Here is a 20867-nt window from a genome sequence, read left to right as displayed (position 1 = left end):
GATGGCTACATTTCCATTTGTTGGCAAAGCTAGAACACTGGATGTTAGCAGCTGACAGACTACACTTTAAAAAAACACCAAAATAAATATGCAGGTGCTTGCACCATCTTGCATGATATTGAAAACAGGAGAGAAAACTTAGTTAATATACTTCCTCTTTGTGGAATGTGGTAAATTAATACCCTTTCTCTTCATGTTTTATTTTTAAAAACAAGGACCTTCCTGATTTGAAAGGAAAGACAGCAATCTCAAGGAGGATCACTGATCAGTTAGTGTTAGTGGAATAAAAAAACGGAAATGCATTAACAGTGAGAAAGAACCATCTCACTCTAGGTTTGCCAGCATTACAACTCTTTTGCACCTACACTTTCCTCAAGCAATGTGATTTGGTTAGATATCAACAGTCGCAAACTACAGTCTTTTTACCTGCTTCGCCACAATTTGCAAGATACACAGACTCCCGCCTCTCCACCTCCATTCTATCCCCCGTAATTTACACATCGCTTTATTTGCTTTAAATACCCAGAAAGACGGAGTCGGTGATACCAGATGGGGCCAAAAAAAAAAACACACACCAGGCTTTGCGGCAGCGGCTACTACCGAGCCACTCCTTCGCCCTCACTTTGGAAAGAAACCGAAAGGTGTCACCTATAGAAGGTGCTGCTCCCGTGACGTAGGTGGAGCTTTGATGTGGGGTGCTGGCTCGGCAGACGGAAAGAGCGCGCTGGGGGCGGAGGAGCTTTGCTTTTCCCCTTCTGTAACTACCGAAAGAGGGATTACTCTGGTTTGTTACTGCGACGGCCCCGCTGCCTCAGTTGTTCAGGGGCCAAGGGTCACCTGGAGCTCGAGAAAAAGCAAACAAGGGCAGTGTTGTAGAAAGAGCGCGGTGAGTTTCGGGTAACGAGAGAAACAACGCTCAACAAAGTGAAGGCAGACAGCGAAGGCGCCCCAGTGTGACCAGACGCTGCCAAGAAGTGGGCGCCCCAGCCTATTCCTGAGGAATTCACCACGGGGCTAAGTGCACGTTGCGCGTAGAAGACTCCTTATTCCGACAGGGGCGAAGCAAAGCCAGGACGGCGATTGGCGATGGTAGCCGAGAATGGTCCCGAGAAGCTGGTGGTGTCTAATTTGCGGCTGCGTCTTCTGGTCAAGTAAGTTGGGTAAAGGAGGAGCGAAGCTAGATTGGAAAAGGCGCATTTTTCGCAGCCGTTAGAAGTAGGCAGAGGGATTCTGGAAAAGTTCGGCGACCTTTCTCTGGCCGAAAGTGGCGGCAGTGTTTGCCCCCCCCCCCTCACGTGTTAACGGTGCACTGAGCCTCTGAACTGTAGGACTTCAGGAATCCTGTTTTCAAGAATCTTCAAAATGGCAACAGGATTCAGAGTTTGGACACCACGTTTATTCTTTATTGACAGCTGAGATTTGCATTGACATTGTTTTGAAATTATATGAATATAAATAATTAACTATATATGTTGAAACGTATATGTGTGTGAATTGTTTATTCCGTCACTGAAAGAATGTCAAGATCATACATTGAACAGTATCTCTTCTTTGCATATTACAGTACATGCAATTATACAAGAGCCTCAAAATATACGATTTAATTCAGTTATGCTTGATAGTGTTCTCCTGTGGGATCCATCAAATTTTTCTGAAGGAAATGTAACCTATACAGTTCAACTTAAAAGGTAAACGTAAGAATGGATAATTTTCACAATACATACCAAAATATAATTTGCTTCTTTCATGCTATTCACATGTTGTTATACAACTGAATGTTGTATAACAACATTCTAGTTTATTCTCTCAATTTATTTTCCCATCCATTTATACGGGAGGAAAATTTCTTTGGATAACAACTTATAATATGAAATTTGAATTATATTGTGCATGTATTCCAAAAGTTCTTTAACCTTTTAAAAAGTATCCAGTGATGGTTTACTACAAACATTAATTGGATGAACTTTACATGTACATGCAACTTTAAAAACAAAATATCAGGTATATTATCAAATATAAGGTTTTTTTGGAGATATAATTATGATGTCTTCATATGAAATCTCTTCTGATTGCTTCTTTTACATCTTTTTTTTTTAACAGAGAATATCTGCTGAAACAACAAAACAAGTATAAAATACCTTATAACTGAAAATGATAGGAACTGTGTAAGGAACTATCCCTATTGCCTCAACTTTTTGACATTAAAAATTAATTAATTTAATATTTCTACCCAATTTATCTTAATATATTATAAGGAGCTGGTAAAGGTAAAATATCATTGGAGTAAGTGGAGTAAGAGTCAGTCTGGTGTAGTGGTTAACACACCAGGCTAGAAACCAAGAGATTGTGAATCTTAGACACAGAGCTAGCTGGGTGGTTGAGCCCTAGGAAGCAAGCAATGGCAAACCACTTTTGAAATTCACATTTATGCTTGAACTCTATTTCATCTTATTTTATCATTACACACTGCATTCACATTATTTTTATGTTCCTCCTAACAATCTAATTCCCATTCGCATGCAACAAAGTGCAGGAAAAATACATTATTATTTACAGACATTTTATTTATTTTTACAAATATCAGTTCTTTGCATCTCACATTGTCGTGTAAATCTTAAAATGTTTTTACCCATTTCTTTTTCTTAATAAACATTTTGCCAAGGTATAAAAATTAATCTGTTTGCTGCAGTAGATTAACCTACTTGCTGTCATATGCATTTGTTCATGTCATTTTTTTGCCAACATAACTATCTTTGATACATTCTTTTACAGATCCATAATCCATGTTGCATTATACTGTATTGTATTGTTTAGTTGCTAAATCTTCGGAACCCTATGGACTATAGTACGCTGAGGGGGGGGGGGCTGTCCTCCCGGAGTTTGCCCAAATTCATGTCCCTTGCATTGATGATACTATCTAACCATCTCATCCTCTGCATTTCCCTTCTCCTTTTGCCTTCCATCTTTCCCAACATCAGAATCTTTTCCAATGAATCCTTTCTTCTCATTTGGTGGCCAAAGTATTTGAGCTTCAGCTTCAGTATCTGTTTTTCCAAAGAACAGAGTTGATTTCCTATAGGATTGGCTGATTTTATACTGTATACTGAGTGTAAATCATTTGAGTTCTCAGCCAACAGTCCACTGTTGTATGTATACAGAGGTTCATGCATTTGTGTCCCTAATAAGCACATCCCTAACACCACTATGCATTTTTGCATATTTGTTAATGCATGCATTAAACAGCCTAGAGCAAATTACATATTCTTGCTTTACTTTCTGCTCACCATTCACCAGATATACCATTTATTTTCTCATGATCTCCCATCATATGCTGCTCTTATCACTACATTTACACAAAAGGTTCCATAATTGAAACTTATTGCTTTTATCATATACTTTTTCTAAATCAATACACATTTTCTTGTTAACTTTCCATATACTTTATTCTTGTTTAAAAAAAATATATGGTCTGCATACCTGTTGTCTGACATAAAGCCAAGCTGTGTTTCCCAAATGTGGCTTCCCCATTATATCCATTCAATAAAAATTGAACCTATTTAAGAATTTTCTCAAACTTCCAGGAATTCTTAATCAACTAACTCCTCTTCAGTTTTTACACTGACCCTTTATTTTCCCTTTATATAAGATATTAACAAAAGCATTCTTCCAATTGTCAGTCAGAGGTGCAATCTTCAGACTCAGCTCAAACTTAAGCAGCTCTAACAGCCACTCCACATTTTAACATTTTTCCAGTTACACCATCTGCACATGAAGCTTTACCATTTTTTAAACATTCTTATAGCAAATGATTTCTTTTCTATCCATTTTTCCTTTTCATTTTCCTTTCACTCTTCAATACAATACTATTAAACTCATATAAATCTGTAACATATGTTTCTAGCTTTGTTTCACTTTGATTTCATCCAGATAATTTCACTTTTATTTTTAACTCTATTCATTCTGCTGGAGGCTTATTGTAAAACTTCACTTTCATTCTCATTTTAGCCATCATTCGCTTTTATCCATTTTTCCTCATATATAAGTCTCTTTCATTTCATTATCCTATAAAGCATCCTTTTTCATATTTTTCCATTAGTGTAACTCCAAACACTCTTAGGGCACTTTGTAACAACTTCCTCGTTAACTTTCTTTATGTTCTGCATTGATTCTGTTACTGGTAGGATATTAACCAATTTCTAACACTAGTTTACATATAATTTCTAGTCACAATTCTTGCAATTACTCAAGTTTCATTCTTCCACTTCTTTCCTTTTCTTTCAAGTCCATCCCCCCCCCCCCCCGGTCCACTTCTGATATTATCAAAAATAGCCTGTCCCATATTCAAAACTTCTCATCACACAATTATTTATCAGCTGTACTTCACAATACCAAGTCACCTTCATTTAGATCTATTGTTGCATTTCCCTTATTCTTAGTTTCACAAACACATAATATTTTAGTAACATTTTAAAAAAAGCATAGGTTAGGCTAATGATAAGGACAAAATAATCAGGTTTGCAAATTTGACTAATATGCCACAAAGCCTTGCTTTATTCAAAGCATGTTCATAATATTCTATGCCAGCTAGGATCTCTAATACAGAGACTACTGTGCAATGCAATATACATTCCATCAACAAAGAAGAACATTCAGAACACAAAGATTTTGGAGGAACTTTACAGTTAAGAATAACTTCATTGAAATTTGTTCATCATTTATAGATATTAATAACTTATTTCTAGAATATTATCTTCATTGTACAAATTTATCTGAAGATAGAAATCTTTAATATTGGTATTACTTCTGTAAATTGCTTTTTAATTTTTAAACATGCTTTTTATTGGGATGTGTGTGGTTCACATTTAGCTTTGTCCTTTTCTTTATTTGTTTCCATCTTTATTTGATAATATTGTTTGCTTCAATTAAAAAGAATATAAATAAGGAAATACTTTTCTATGTAATATTCTACATCACAAATGAACTGTCAAATTAAATGGCTAAAGTTCAGCTAATTTTTATCTAATATTCATCCTGGACTTCTTAGTAGACATGCATAAAATATTTATTCTAATCAGTATGAGATGTTTCTGTTAATATAAGATCAATCTGAAAATGAATATAATTATTCAGCATATGAAAGAAAGCTGTAATAATTTTGTTTTCTTTTTAAAAAATAGTTTGAAGTCAGAATTCATTGACTTGTGCCGAAGAACATACTTCACAGAGTGCAATATTTCAAGTATACCTAAATATGGTCTTTCTCATTTAAGAATTAGAGCTGAATTTGAGCATAAACAATCGCACTGGATATATCTTAACTTCACACCATACAAGGACAGTAAGTTATTCTTCTAATACAACTGTCATGATGATGGGATACTGTTTTTTTAAAAAATGTCAGGTTTGACTCTTGTCGAACTTTACTATTCTAGTAAGGTATAAAGATAAATTTTGATAAACTTGCCACTGATATTTTTAATAGAAAATTATCAATGTTAATAATAATAATAATAATAATAGAATTGGAAGGGACCTTGGAGGTCTTCTAGTCCAACCCCCTGCTCAAGCAGGAAACCCTATACCATTTCAGACAAATGGTTGTCCAGTCTCTTCTTAAGAACTTCCAGTGTTGGAGCATTCACAACTTCTGAAGACAGGTTGTTCCACTGATTAATTGTTCTAATTATCAGGAAATTTCTCTTTAGTTTTAGGTTGCTTCTCTCTTTGATTAGTTTCCATCCATTCCTTCTTGTCCTACCTTCAGGTGCTTTGGAGAATAGCTTGACTCCCTCTTCTTTGTGGCAACCCCTGAGATATGGAACTCTGCTATCATGTCCCCCCTCATCCTTCTCTTCATTAAACTAGACATACCCAATTCCAGCAACCTTTCTTTATATATTTTAGTCTTCGGTCTTCTAATCATCTTTGTTGCTTTTCTCTATACTCTTTCTATTGTGACACAGCACTCCAATCTTTCTCTGTCCTGCTTATTTCTTGAAAATATATCTCTACTCTCCCATTGCACTTTGGGGAAATAGCTTCCAAAGCTTTTGGTAGACTGATATATAGAGTTACTGATGAGTTGTAGACTAATACATGCTTCTATCCTGATCTACAGTACAGTAAAATAAATTTAACTTTTCTGTTGATTCCCATTTAGCCAGAGTCATGCCTAAATAAAGCTTGACTTGCTTCCAGTGAGACCATTCCTAAGCCAGGTCCTCAGAATAATTCATTCCTCCTGCAGATTTCAGTCCATATGCCATGCCTGCTGCTTGTGAAAAGATTTATTATTCTCAAAGAAGTACTGTCACTCATTTTGTTAACATAAGAAACTTGCAACATAGTTAGTAAAATTTATTCTGTCTTTATATATCCTTGATCCTAATTAGGTATTCTAGAATAAGATTCTCTGTCTCTGCCTCTCTCTCTCTCTCTCTCTCTCTGTCTCTGTCTCTGTCTCTCTCTCTCTGTGCCTTTCAGATAGTCTTGTTTCCTGGAGGACAGGTCCAAGAACTTTCAGCAATCCTGTGCTATTGCTTTCTTCTTATAGCTGAGAGAAAGGAGCTGATCCAGACTCACTAGCCAATTTCTATGCTTAAGGCAGAATCAGAATTAGGATCCTTCACCTTCTAGTCTATCAATAGTACCTTTAAACATTACACTAAACTGGCTCTCTTTCCCCAAACATGTCATCCTAGAACTCCCAGTTCCTTTTATAGATCATGATTCTGTACAATAAATAATTATATTTTTAAACTATAATAAACTCTGCAATTCCTTGGTTTCTTTTGGTTCATGATCTAAAAAAAAAAAAATCCATGTGAAATTGTCATTATGGATCCTGTTGGGATTTAATTGAAGGTTGGAGTTCCTTTTAACATTGGGACCAATGAATAGCTTTAACAAAGTTACAGAATGAAAGGCTTCCATCCATCCTCCCCAGAAAAAGTTAAAATTAGGAAATAATAATATTTCACAGAAACTGTTTCCTTTCTTGCAATCTACCTATGCATATTTGTCCTGAGGAATTTGAATATTTTCTTTAGTAATAAAACATTGGTTTTAATCTTTAGTCCAAAATGCTACTAATCTCCAAATCACTTTATGTTTTATATTAAAATCATTTTTCTTGCTTCAAGTGGCAGAGCTTCCTACTGAAACAAGCTGTATAAAAATGACTTCACAGCTTCTTTCGGGGGCAGTCAGATTAAGTTACCTGTTTTTGGAGAGAATTAACAAGACTATCTTTTAAAGAAGAAGAAGAAGAAGAAGTTCTTTCATATTGTAACCTACCAGAATATCAGGTCAGCTGCAAAAAATGCTTTAAAAGCCAGCTGTTCTTACCCTTTCTATTTATAGTAGCAATCTCAGTTTTCAACAGAGCCCAGAATTGAGAGGAAGGAGTTAAGTAATGACCAGGTATCTGTAGGGCAGTCTTGAAAAAAACTAAAAATGGCATCATGAAATTTGTTCAGTGTTGTAATCTTCATGTTGTAATGCTAACTTTTTAAAATCACACCCTGCAGACACCCCTTGTAATGGCTTTGCTGAATTGTTGCAATATTCAGATCTTACATTACTACCCGTTCCAAGCATCCTACTCAGGAAATTTAAAGGCTTTTATCAAATTGTGGGAACCATCACAATGTTAACCGTAATCCTGGGAGTCATTGTTGTTTGTTTTACCACTGACTACTGAACCTGCTAATACCATTTCATCAAGTTTACCATTAAAACAAAGGCAAATTTAGGGAGCTTCTGGTACGTGGCGGCGATGATGGCGGCTACCTTGTAGCCGTCCAGCTGGGAAGGTGTTAGAGCCGCGGAGCACAGCGCGCACCAGCTGGCCCGCGGTTCGGAATCCCCTTCCCGGGCAAAGGGAAGGGGTAGAGAACGCAGGAGTAGAGGTAGAACCCCTGAACCCCCTCTGGATTTTTTCCTTGAGGGGGTGGAAGGAGCGTTCCCTCGGAGCTCCTGCTGATCTCCGCCTCCCAGCTGTTTTTGCTTCTTCGGAAGCACAAGGAACCGCCGCTTCTATCTCCGCGGTTAAAGAATCTCGGTGAGTAACTTTTGAAGCGGACAGAGCGGTTTAAAGGATTTCTTTTTATAGTTTAGTGTTTTATTTTCCTCTTCTAGTTAGTTTTGGTTGTTTCTCCTTTGTTCTTTTTTGCTGGCACGGAGAGAGAAAAAGATAGCGCTTTGAAAGTGTTCGGCTTTTTTTTTTTTCCTTTGTCTCTTTGTTCTTATTTTTCTTGGAAGGTAATGGACTTAAATGACTGTTTTTGATTTCCTTGTTCTCAGCTTTGGATCTTTTTCTTGATTTTTTCTCTTTTTTCTTTTTCGGAATTCTAAGGATTACAGTATTTTTGTTCCTTTTAATTTTTATCTCCCCCTTCCCTTTTTTTGGGGAGAAGGGAAGAGAGAACTGTGTTTTAAAAAATGGCTTCAAAGAGACAACCGCCTTCTATACTACCCAAGGTGGTTTCCTCTCCCACAACTTTAACCATACAACAACAACAACAACCTAAACATGTACCACCGACCCAGCCACCACCTTCCCCTCCTTTGCCAGGCCTGTCTGCACAAGAGATTAAAGACATAATGGGAGATGCTGTATCTCAAATTAGAGATGAAATGAAGCAACTTGTTGTACAGATTAAATCTGAAATTAAAGTGGAATTAAATGAAATCAAGGACTCATTAGAGGATAATAATACTATTATGCGGCAAGATATAGTTACAGCCTTATCAGGTTTGGCTTCTGTGGTGGTGAAGCTGGACTCGAGAGTGGAGGAAGTCGCAGACAAAGTTGACTTTTTTGAGGATAAATTTCAAGATATGGAAAAGAAGATGGTGATTTCACAAGAAGATATCCTTATGTCTCAGTATAGGGAGATGGAGCACGCCCTGAGGATCAGGGGTCTGAAGGAGGACATGAATCAAGACAGGGCTCAGAGATTCCTCCTTCATGGCGTAGTGCTTTTATATCCTTGATCCCAAAAGAGGATCAAGATCCTACTTTACCAAAGAATTATAGACCTATATCTCTTTTAAATGTTGACTATAAGATATTTGCAAAAATTTTAGCAAATAGGCTTATGAGGGTTGTGCATTATCTTGTGCACAAGGATCAATCTGGGTTTATAACTGGTAGGTACATGAAAAATAATGCTAGACAAATTATTAACTTATTAGAACATCTAGATAAGAATAATCAAGTTTCTGCAGGGCTGATATTTTTAGATGCTGAAAAAGCTTTTGATCAATTGAATTGGCATTTTATGTTAAGAGTAATTGAAGAGATGAATCTTGGTGAAAAGATATTACAAGCTCTTACGGCAATATACCAAAAACAAACGGCACAACTTATTGTTAATGGAGGTTTGTCAGAGGTTTTTACAATAGAGAAAGGTACTAGGCAGGGATGTCCATTATCACCGTTGCTGTTTGTTTTAACATTGGAAATATTGTTGATTAAAATTCGAGAGTCGCAGGAGATAAAAGGAATAGAAGTTAACAAAAAAGAATATAAGTTAAGAGCTTTTGCAGTTGACTTGGTGGTTACTTTGTCGCAACCTACTTATTCTGTAGTAAAGTTATTACAGTTGACTTAACATTATGGTTTGGTTTCGGGTTTTAAGATTAATGTTAATAAGACTAAAATCCTACCTAAAAATATGACTATTCGGGAGAAGCAGATTTTGGTTAATTTGACGGGTTTTGAAATTGTTAATAAGGTAAAATATTTGGGGGTGATTTTATCTGTTTCTAATGCAAAATTGTTTAAGAATAACTATGAAAGGTTGTGGGTTAGAGTACAGAAAGACTTGAGGAATTGGGAGAAGTTGCAATTATCTCTCATGGGAAGAATTGCAGTGATAAAAATGAATGTTCTACCCAAGTTCCTTTTCTTGTTTCAAATGTTACCGATTTTGAAGAATGAGATTAATTTAAGTGAATGGCAGAAAGGTATTAACAAATTTATCTGGGCAGGGGAAAAAACCAAGGGTAAAGTTTAAAATCATGCAAGACTCCCGTGAGAGAGGTGGACTCAAGGTACCGAATTTGAAATTATATTATGATGCGGTGGTTTTAACATCAATTAGTGATTGGGTAAATTTAACAAATTTGGAGATACTCCATTTGGAGGGATGGGATTTACTTTTTGGTTGGCATGCCTATTTAATATTTAATAAAAAAGTGGACCGGGCTTTTAAATCTCATATTATAAGAATCTCTTTACTTAGGGTTTGGAGAAAATATTATAAAAGTGATTTTAAAATACCATTATGGGCTATACCTTGGCATGCGATAGAGGGGATAAAAAGAGGTGTCAAAATGGATACGGTGTCTTATATACAGTTACTTAGATGGGATGGACAAAATTGGCAGTTAAAACTATTGGAAGAGCTAGCACATGAAAATATTATTTATTCTTGGTTTCAATATAGGCAATTAGTAGACAGATGGAAGATGGATCGTAAGGTGGGTTTCCTCAGAGAAGATGAAAATTTTATTAAGCAAGTGAAGGATCAAAGACAAACTCATATTAAGAGAATTTATGGGGTTCTAGTGGAATTCGATTCAGAAACAGAATTAATTAAGGATTGTATGATTAAATGGGTGCAGAATTTTGGTGAACCAGTTCTACTGGATACCTGGGAAACTATTTGGGTGAGAAATGTTAAATTTACACAAGCACAGAATTTAAGGGAGAATTTTTATAAAATGTTTTATAGATGGCACCTTGATCCACAAAAAATGTCTTTTATGTACTCTGACCTACAGCCTAAATGTTGGAGATGTGGTTGTTTGGATGCCACCTATTATCATATTTGGTGGTCGTGCAGAAATATAAAAGCCTTTTGGATCAAGATATGGTGGAATATTCAGAGAATTTTTAGAAGGAGGGTAAAATTCACTCCACAATTATTTTTATTAGGTATAGTTACTGATTGTGATACAAAGGAGGTTATATTGATGTTGAACTTGATCACAGCCGCAAGGCTGTTAGTAGGACAATATTGGAAGAAGGAATCTTTGCCTACTTTGCAGGAATGGTTTCTTAAAGTGTCTTATTTGGCGGAAATGGCAAAGATTTCGGCTTTCTTAAAAGAACAATCGCAAGAGAAATTTCTTGCTGTTTGGGATAAATGGATAAAGTTTATACAATTTAAATTGGATATAAAAAAATATCATCTAGCTTTTTTATAACTTTTATTTTTATATATATACATATATTTTAGTGTTATATTCTTTTTTTTCATATAATTTTTTTAACTTTTTTTAATTAAACCTATATTCTGCTCTGGGAAGCTCCAGGGGGGGGAGGGAGTGGGGGTTTTGGGGAGGGTTGGGGAAGGGTTGTTTTGTTTTGTTTTGCTTTGTTTTGTTTTGCTTTGTTTTTGTATTGTATTGTATTGTTTTTTTTTGTCTTTTTGTAAAAATTTATAAAAAATTTTAATAAAAAAAAACAAAGGCAAATTTTAAAGATGCCTTAAAATTTAAATGAGAAAAGAGTTTCTTCCTGATTTTTTTCAGTGACAGTTCTGTGTTAATATCAAAGACTTCTCAAAAGTAACTAAACTAAAAATAAACTTGGTTTCAAGTACACTCTTTACAAGAAATCTCTAGAGAATTGATTATCAACCTTGAGTATTAGGAATGAAATTAGTAATAGAAAGACTTCATTAAAAATACAGTGAGGGGAAAAATTATTTGATTCTCTGCTGATTTTGTATGTTTGCCCACTGACCACGAAATGATCAGTCTATATTTTAATGGTAGGTTTATTTTAACAGTAAGAGACAGAACAATTAAAAAAATCCATATAAATGCATTTCAAAAAAGTTATAAATTGATTTGCATTTTAATGAGTGAAATAAGTATTTGATCCCCTATCAATCAGCAAGATTTTTAGTTCCCAGATGTCTTTTATATAGGTAACGAGCTGAGATTAGCATTCTCTTAAAGGGAGTGCTCCTAATCTCATCTTGTTATCTGTATAAAAGACACCTGTCCACAGAAGCAATCAATCAATCAGATTCCAAACTCTCCACCATGGCCAAGACCAAAGAGCTGTCCAAGGATGTCAAGGACAGGATTGTAGACCTACACAAGGCTGGAATGGGCTGTAAGACTATCGCCAAGCAGCTTGGTGAGAAGGTGACAACAGTTGGTGTGATTATTCGCGAATGGAAGAAACACAAAATAACTGTCATTCTCCCTCGGTCTGGGGCTCCATACAAGATCTCACCTTGTGGAGTTTCAATGATCATGAGAACAGTGAGGAATCAGCCCGGAACTACACGGGAGGATCTTGTCAATGATCTCAAGGTAGCTGGGACCATAGTCACCAAGAAAACAATTGGTAACACATACGCCGCAAAGGACTGAAATCCTGTAGCACTCACAAGGTCAAGAAACCACATGTACAGGCCCGTCTGAAGTTTGCCAATGAACATCTGAATGATTCAGAGGAGAACTGGGTGAAAGTGTGTGGTCAGGTGAGACCAAAATTGAGCTCTTTGGCATCAACTCAACTCCCCATGTTTGGAGAAGGAGGAATGCTGCCTATGACCCCAAGAACACCATCCCCACTGTTAAACATGGAGGTGTAAACATGCTTTGGGGGTGTTTTTCTGCTAAGGAACAGGACAACTTCACTGCATCAAAGGGATGATGGATGGGTCATGTACCGTCAAATCTTGGGTGAGAACCTCTTTCCCTCAGCCAGGGCATTGAAAATGGGTGGTGGATGGGTATTCCAAAACACACAACCAAGACAACAAAAGAGTGGCTCAAGAAGAGACTGGCCTAGCCAGTCTCCAGACCTTAATCCCAGAGAAAATCTGTGGAGGGAGCTGAAGGTTTGAGCTGCCAAATGTCAGCCTTGAAACCTTAATGACTTGGAGAGGATCTGCAAAGAGGAGTGGGACAAAATCCCTCCTGAAATGTGTGCAAACCTGGTGGCCAACTACAAGAAATGTCTGACCTCTGTGATTGCCAACAAGGGTTTTGCCACCAAGTACTAAGTCATGTTTTGCAAAGGGGTCAAATACTTATTTCATTCATTAAAATGCAAATCAATTCATAACTTTTTTGAAATGCGTTTTTCTGGATTTTTTTGTTGTTATTCTGTCTCTCACTGTTAAAATAAACCTACCATTAAAATTATAGACTGATCATTTGTCAGTGGGCAAACATACAAAATCAGTAGGGGATCAAATAATTTTTTCCCTCACTGTATAGGAACTGATTCAGACATACATGGAGCTGAGAGCACAATAAATTTCATTTATTCTATTTACAACAGATTACAATTGTGGTTCAGTTTTGTGAGCTGTGATGGTTAGAATGCAATATTGCAGGCTAAGTCTGCCCACAGCCAGGTGTTCAGTCCTGACTGGCTCAAGGTTAATTCAGCCTTCCACCCTTCTAAGGTCAGTAAAATGAGGACCCAGATTGTTGGGGGGCAATATGCTGATGTGGTAAATCACTCAGAGAGTGCTCTAAAGCAGGGCTTTTCAACCTTTTCACAGATTGTACCACTTTTAGGACATGATAATATTTGAGTATCACCAGTGCTTAGTAAGGTGTCAAAAACTTGATAACTAAAAAAAAGGGGGGGGGGGTTTGGCTTTACTGGTTAAATTCATTTGTTGTTATAGAAATGGCTAGTTTATAATATTATGGAAAAGTAAAAAGTTGAGGTTCAATGTTAATGCTTCTTTCTTACTGCAACAGTGAAATTCAGAAGTCAATGCCTTTTCTTTTTCCCCTCTCTCCCTCACCGCTTCGCTAACAAAAGCCTCTTCTCTTTCTCCATATGTTTTTTTTTCTCCCGCTCCTGCCAAAACCTGCTTCTTTTATAGCTCCTCCTCTCTCCGTGCTCCTCCACCTCCTTTTCTCTTCTGGGTACGTGGGAAGCTCCAACCAGCATGCAGCCGCGCATGCAGACCCTGGAACTTCTGCCAAGCCCTGCAGCTCCAACTGATCTCCAGGCCTGCACAGTGCTGCTTTAGCTTGTTCCTTCCCCCGCTACACTTGGCTAGGGGTCGCGTACCACCTGCCAGGTGCTAAAGCACTATGGATGGGTATATAAATCTAAGTGCTATTGCTATTTTGTATCTAAGTGAACTATAGTGCATAAGTGAATACCTAAAGAAAATCTGAATAATAATGATTTCTACATACTTATCTAACATACATTAATAATTTTCTTAATGTTGCTTTGGTTGCACATAGCTTTTGCCTTTTCTCACAATCACTTATCTTTAGGGCTTTTTTTCTCATAGAACGCCCAGAACGGAGTTCCGTCACCTTTTTTGGATGGAACCTTCTAGGGTAGGCAAGGCAGGTTGTATGACATGTGTGAGTTCCGGCACCTTTTTTTTTTTTTTTTTTTTTAGAAAAAAAGCACTGCTTATCTTAATTGCTGGCTTTGGAATGCTAATCTCCTTTCTTCACTTCTGGAAATGGAAAAGGCCTAGCTAAGGGAAAAAAAGAAAGAGACAATATTTTTTCTTTTTCTTTTTAATCCAAACTTTTGCTCATCAGTAATCTGGGCACCAACTTGAACTACCAAGGCTGACTTTACACGTAATGCTTTAGTTCCTTTTTTTGTTGCTTCTTCTCAGATGCTTCCTCAGGTTTGCTGCAGGCATCCCTTGATTGTTCTCTGTTCCACAACCATGGATCAGCTGAGCTTCCCACATGTCAGTTTCTGCTCCTTCTCAGTCCTCTTATGTTAGGTCATCTCTGTCACTAAGAGTGTTTTCTGCAAAATCTAAAATAAACCCATCTTCTCTCTAGCTTCCAATTCATGTTCTCAGATATTTTATCTCCCAAAACTTATAGGCCAGCTTGTTAGTGCTCCCAAGAAGTTTAGGGTGGGTTTTTTCCTCCATTTCCCCACATGCCCCGGGCCTCCTCAGGGGATGGGGAGGAATTATAAATACAATGCTACAAGAATCATGTTCTCAAATATGGCAGCTCACTCTGCCAGTGGAAACGGAGCATGCAATATGGATTTCAGCAGCAATATTGCCTCTGTAAGCAACTTGATAGTTTTAGATTGAATTCTATAGTTCTGATACTGCTCTGTTTCTGTTTACCCAATTCTTATACTAAGTGTCTCTTCTCTGGAGTTCAGCTATTTAAAAGTTCAATGGCAGGATTTCAAAGCTGGTCTTAATGCTGGCAGATATTAAACCTGAGAAAACCAACCTAATGGATTTTTAAAAAATTTAACTGACTTGAACTGGGATCAAATACACTATGCTGGTTTTATCCTTTTATTTAATTTTTTTTTCTAATAATAAAAAAATGCAAGAAGCAGTGAAAATAAGATTATCCAGATCTCCATAGACTTAGTGAATGAGACAAAGTGGCCACGTGATTTTAAAAATAGAAATCTCTGTAGAAGCCCATTTTCTTAGCAAATCCTACTTTAGCAACTTGCTAAACATAAACATTCACGCATACATATTGCAAAGCAGATTTCTTATTTTGTTCCATTTCTTGACAATATTTTGTGGTCCTATATTATTTTGAAGTAATAGGCATAAATACTTATCATGTTTTGAGAAGCTATGAGAGATGGTGGGTTTGGTTTGATAGCCATTTGCTGATTATTTTTCTAAAGCTAGTATTAATAATTGCATTTGAGGAATGCTATCATTAGAGGGAGTCTTCTAATCTTGTGTTCACTTTTTTGATGTACTTTCCTTCACATATGCAGCAGAATCCAGTCACAGACAGGGGAGCCCCAAAACCTTTTGTTTAATAAATGTACAGACTAATAAACCTCAAGATTCAGGGCTGTTGCTTTAGCATCTTAAGGAAAATGAAACAGATACAATATGGCAGATAGGCATAGGGAGTAAAATGTAAAGAAAAGCACAGGAATATTAATAGGTTGAGCAATTGTTGCTGGGTTGGTATGAAAAATATACAACCACATTTTAAATTTTTAAATGAGTAAATAAGAAAGATGATTATATGTCATGCTGTAAATTGGATTCTTTATGGATTATAGAAAGAGTAAAAATAAGTATCTTCTTTTCTTTCTTTCAACTCATTTAGCAATCATTGTACCTCCTATTGTACAAATTATACCCACAAAATCTGGAGTCTTGGATGTTCATCTCCAAAGCCTTCCTGTTATACTTAATGGTATCAGATACTCCTTGAAGGATTTTTATGGTTCGGTAGTTTACAAGATAAAAATTTGGATGAATGCTAGTGAACAGGTAATATTTGATGATGTGTGGAAGTGGGCTTCTTTGATGCTTAAATATATTTTTCTACATACAATAAACAGAGAAAAATTCTGAATTTTTTTAATAAACAGCAAAAAGATGATTAAAACTTTGATTTTACAAAATTGCAAATAGACTAAACGTCCAGATAAATTTGAAATAAAAATTTGGAATTAATTATAAAGAATCCTTCCTATGGGAAAATGCTTTTCTTTTGTTTTTTTTTAATTAAGGTAAGACTTGGAAAATTGGATATTAAAGGGAACTAGAATGAACTAAAGATACAACCAAAGGCAAAGTACATTCAAACTCAACTTATAGATTTGAACAAAATATTGGGCAAAACATTGGACATATTGAATGATATTTTTGAACTATAGACTTAGATATTAATTTTAATAGTGTCTGCCTCCATATAATGTGGTTAAAAGAACAAGCTCTACCTGACAGGACTGACTTGAAAGTGGATTAAAACTGACAGGCTACAAGAATAACATGCTAGTGTTGTAGCATGTTTTTTCATTGTTTCATCGTTGTGATTACAGTGCTGCTATATTAACCTGATTTGACATATTTTTGGAATAGGTTTTCTAACCTGTGCACTCTCCAAATGTGTGGAGTCCAAGATGCAGAATTTCTAACTAACAAGGTCATTGTTGAGAAAGTTGAAATTGATCTAGACATATATCTGGGAAAGGCTATATTTCTAGCAATAGAAATATATGGAGATTATCAATTGAAAATAAAAACTCCTATGACTTGATTGTATTGTGATTTTTTGTTCCTTTCCAATTAGATTATCGATAACGTGACTGCACCACACACTTTCCATGTAATATCTGGCTTACATCCTGGAATAACATATTGTCTTAAGGCTCAAGCATTTATTGAAGAACTGAATAAACCTGGAGAGTGGAGTAAAACCAGTTGTACCCAAACAACTAATAATAATATAGTAGGTAAGAGCCCGGCCAGCCTTTAAGAAGGCTCTGAAGATTTGATTCTTCCAATTGACACTGGACCAGAATGATATATAAGCTTATTGTAATATGAGCTCTGCATTTTGTCCCAGGTGCAGTACTGTACATTTTATTATTTTATTGTCTTTTTCAATTATTTTCTTTAACTCTCGTTAGTGCCCAGAGTTGAGTGGGCTACCATATAAACTGAACAAATAAATAAGATGTAACCCATTGCAAGCATCCTTTTGAAACCTTTTAGCTTTCTTGAATGGATTCTATGGCTATAATTATAAATTGTAACAATAAATAACTATTTAAATCTTGGGTTTTGCATAATAGGGAAGGCAAGTATACAACCTGCTGTTGCTTCTTCTCTGCAGCTAACATTAGATATAATGCTGTCACAGTTATAATTATGACATGAAAAATATTAGTAGATTAAAAGATATATGCATCATATGGTCCACAATAAATAAACAGAGCAGGTTTTCTTTTCTTTTTTCTTCCTTGCAGGGACAGATCCAATAACTGTGACAGTTATCTTCCTAACAGTATTGGCATTCATCATCTTCTCCAGTTGTATGATAGCTTGTATTTATCACCGGATCAAACGTTCCTTTTGCCCTTCTTATTCTTTGCCACAACATTTCATTCAGGTTCGCATATTGTGCAGTATGTGTGTGTGTGTGTGTGTGTGAAGATAATTGGTATAATTTACCAAACAATGTGATGCATACTGCTTTCATGGTCAAAGATGTGGACATAAGCAAACCTCTTTGTCATTTTGCTTAATTTAAATCCACTTAAATTGTAGTGCTGATAATTTTGGTCAGGGTTTAGCATAACAGTCTTCAGGTGATAAAGTAAAATAACCCATTATTTCAATGATATACAGGGAGTCCTTGACTTATGACCACAACTGAGCCCAGAATTCCTGTTGTTAAGCGAGACATTTGTTAAATGAACTTTGCCCCATTTTATGACATTTCATGCCCCAGTTGTTAAGTGAATCACTGCAGGTATTAAGTTAGTGGCATGGTTATTAAGTTAATTTCGCTTCCCCATTGACTTTACTTGTCAGAAGGTTGAAAAAGATGATCATATGACCCTGGGACAATGCAACTGTCATAAATATATGTCAGCTGCCAAGCAGCTGAATTTTGATCACTTGATCCTGGGGCTGCTGCAATAGTCGTAAGTGTGAAAAATGGTCATAAGTCACTTTTTTCAGTGCCGTTGTAACTTTAACGGTCACTAAATGAATTGTTGTAAGTCAAGGACTACCTGTATTACACAGTGGCATTTACATAGCATATTAAGCTGAGAGTGAGTAGTGTTTGAGGTTTGTGAGTTGTACTTCAGCTTTCCGGTTTTCTAGAGCAGTATTTCACAAACTTGGCAACTTTAATTTGTGTGGGCTTCAATTTCCAGAATCCCCAGCCAGACATGTTTTTAAAGAATTTAGCTACGTTGGCTCAGGATTTTTGGGAACTGAAATCACACATCTTAAAAGTTGTCAAGTTTGAGAAACATTGCTCTAGAGAGCTAAAGAATGCACCCTGGAACACTGTAATATCACTGGAAGAGATATAACTGAATCTTTCTGGTTAGAGGGAAACAGCTAAAGAGAAGCTGAAATGGTGTGCAGTAATTCTTCTTTTTTTAAAATGAAAATCTTGCACTATTTTTATGTCCTCAGCTAAAGTCTCACAAATCTTCATTTGAGATTGCTCAGAACAGTGGTTCCAAACCTTTTCTATACCCGCACCACTGGAACACTTCTGATATACTATATTCTCGCACCCCTTACAAAACTTCAAAATAATGGCAATAAATTATGCATATACACTATAATTTTGAAAACCCAAGTTTGGAATATTGTGAGCTCCCCTGGTTGGGAACCCACGGCTTAGAAGATTTGGGGAGGGTTCTACCATATAAGATTCTGCAGGAATTTTTGCAATCTGAAAAGATTGCTAATTCTTGCTATAGTTGATGAAGTGTGTGCTTGCTTTTCTTTCCACTGAGAAGTACAGCTCAAAACAGAGAAGCACAAATGGACTTACTGATTTCAGTTGGTAACTGCCTGCATAATAGTATCCATTAGTGCAGTCTTTCTTAGCCTGGACTCTGAGTGGTCCCTAGAGGTTCCTTGAGAGATAGTGTTGGGGAAAAAAATGAACAGTTTTTTAACTTCATGAATTGCCAATGCTAGCAGTTTCAAAAATGGGAAGTTTTATGTATCATGTCTCAGCTTCAGACCTACCACTTCACTGTCATTGTAAATGTAAAATGTGGATTATATGGATTAGAAGTGAATTGTGTTGCAAAATCTTCATATTTTTTGCAATTTTTATGCAGGGGCTCCTTGTGATCTCAAAATTATCCCAAGGATTCCTCTGGGGTAAAAAAACTGGGAAAAGCTGCATCAGAGGCTCAATGAGACAGTAGAACTTAAAAGGATTGTGCTGAGCCCTTTTTCTGTAGATGAGCAACTATCATTCATTCGCCCTGTTTGCCAAGATTCATGATAATGTAATTTAAGATTTTTGCAAGAGTGCAAAAGAGGATGGTTGGGCAATGATTGTCTGATACATAATTTTTAATTATAAGTAGGTTTTTTAAAAAACATGAAATTATTGAAATCTAACTGGCTGAATCCTGTGGGATGAAACTTCAGAGGGTATTCTGACTTAAAATATTTCTCAAAAGAAGATGGCTATTTCTAATCTATTTCTTTGTCTTCATCCACAGTTTTTAAGCCATCCTTCTCATAGTTCACTATTTTTTGAATCCCAGCCAGAGGGAGAGGATCATAACTATGATATACTTATTGTTCTTTTGGAGAAGTCCAAACAGTGCAATAGTGAATTGGAAAATAAAACAATTAACATCAAACAGGAGCTGCAAGGATCTCAAGAAGACACCTTTAAACCTAAAGAAATTTCAAACTGTACAACTTTGCTTCAAGTTTGAAACTTGGGAATAATATACTGTACTTTAAGGAACTTATTGGAATTTACAAAAGGAACACTTTGCACATTATCAAGTCATTAATGGTGGAGTTTTTTTACTTGATAAAAATTTTATATGATTTTCTATTTTGGAAATTTATTTATACTAAAGCAGTGATTCTCAATCTTTCTAATGCCGTGACCCCATAATACAGTTCCCCATGTTGTGGTGACCCCCAAGTGGGTGTGGCAACCAATAAGAAGGAGTAGGACAGCTAAGGAAAAGGGAAAAAATGGCGGACAGCATGGTTTGGTGACCCCCGTGAAATGGTCATTTGACCCCAAATGGGGTCCCGACCCACAGGTTGAGAACCACTGTATTAAAGCCTTAATTTTAGACTAAAATGTAATAAGCAAGTTCAAGTTATTAAAATTGTATAACATTTAAAATATTCTGAATATACTTTATTCAGTAGTGTTTGCTCTATTATTTTGAAGAGCATTTGACAAAAATAAAAGTATTCTTCTAGACTTTCGTTTGTGTTTTCTTTATTTTATTTTTTATTTAATTTAATATAACTTGAAGGCTACCTAACTCATTGTCTATATATGTTGTTTATTGAATTAGAAACAATCAGGTTTTATGAGATACACAGCTAGTAGAAATGTACAGTATATGCAGTTTG

The 20867-nt window shown here is 36.1% G+C and overlaps 1 protein-coding gene across 2 annotated transcripts; it reads left to right on the top strand.

Annotated features, from left to right (window-relative positions):
* Positions 1–629: 629 nt before the first annotated feature.
* IL10RB (interleukin 10 receptor subunit beta) lies at positions 630–20712 on the top strand. Of its 2 annotated transcripts, XM_039319081.1 has the most exons (7): positions 638–1151; positions 1565–1688; positions 5178–5338; positions 16090–16256; positions 17062–17224; positions 17741–17883; positions 19982–20712. In XM_039319081.1, the coding sequence occupies exons 1-7, from the start codon at positions 1100–1102 to the stop codon at positions 20201–20203; spliced, it is 1032 nt and encodes a 343-aa protein (XP_039175015.1). In that variant the 5' UTR covers positions 638–1099; the 3' UTR covers positions 20204–20712. The 2 variants fall into 2 exon arrangements, with proteins under 2 accessions (XP_039175023.1, XP_039175015.1); XM_039319089.1 differs by lacking the exon at positions 1565–1688 and having other exon boundaries at positions 630–1151.
* Positions 20713–20867: the final 155 nt, after the last annotated feature.

Source organism: Crotalus tigris, unplaced genomic scaffold (genome assembly GCF_016545835.1).
Source record: "Crotalus tigris isolate CLP2741 ecotype Arizona unplaced genomic scaffold, ASM1654583v1 scf7180000017601.7605149639:7615979, whole genome shotgun sequence".
In the NCBI taxonomy this organism is placed as follows: Eukaryota; Metazoa; Chordata; class Lepidosauria; order Squamata; family Viperidae; genus Crotalus; species Crotalus tigris.
Note: the sequence above shows the minus strand (reverse complement) of the source record. Positions and strands in the feature narration are given on the sequence as shown.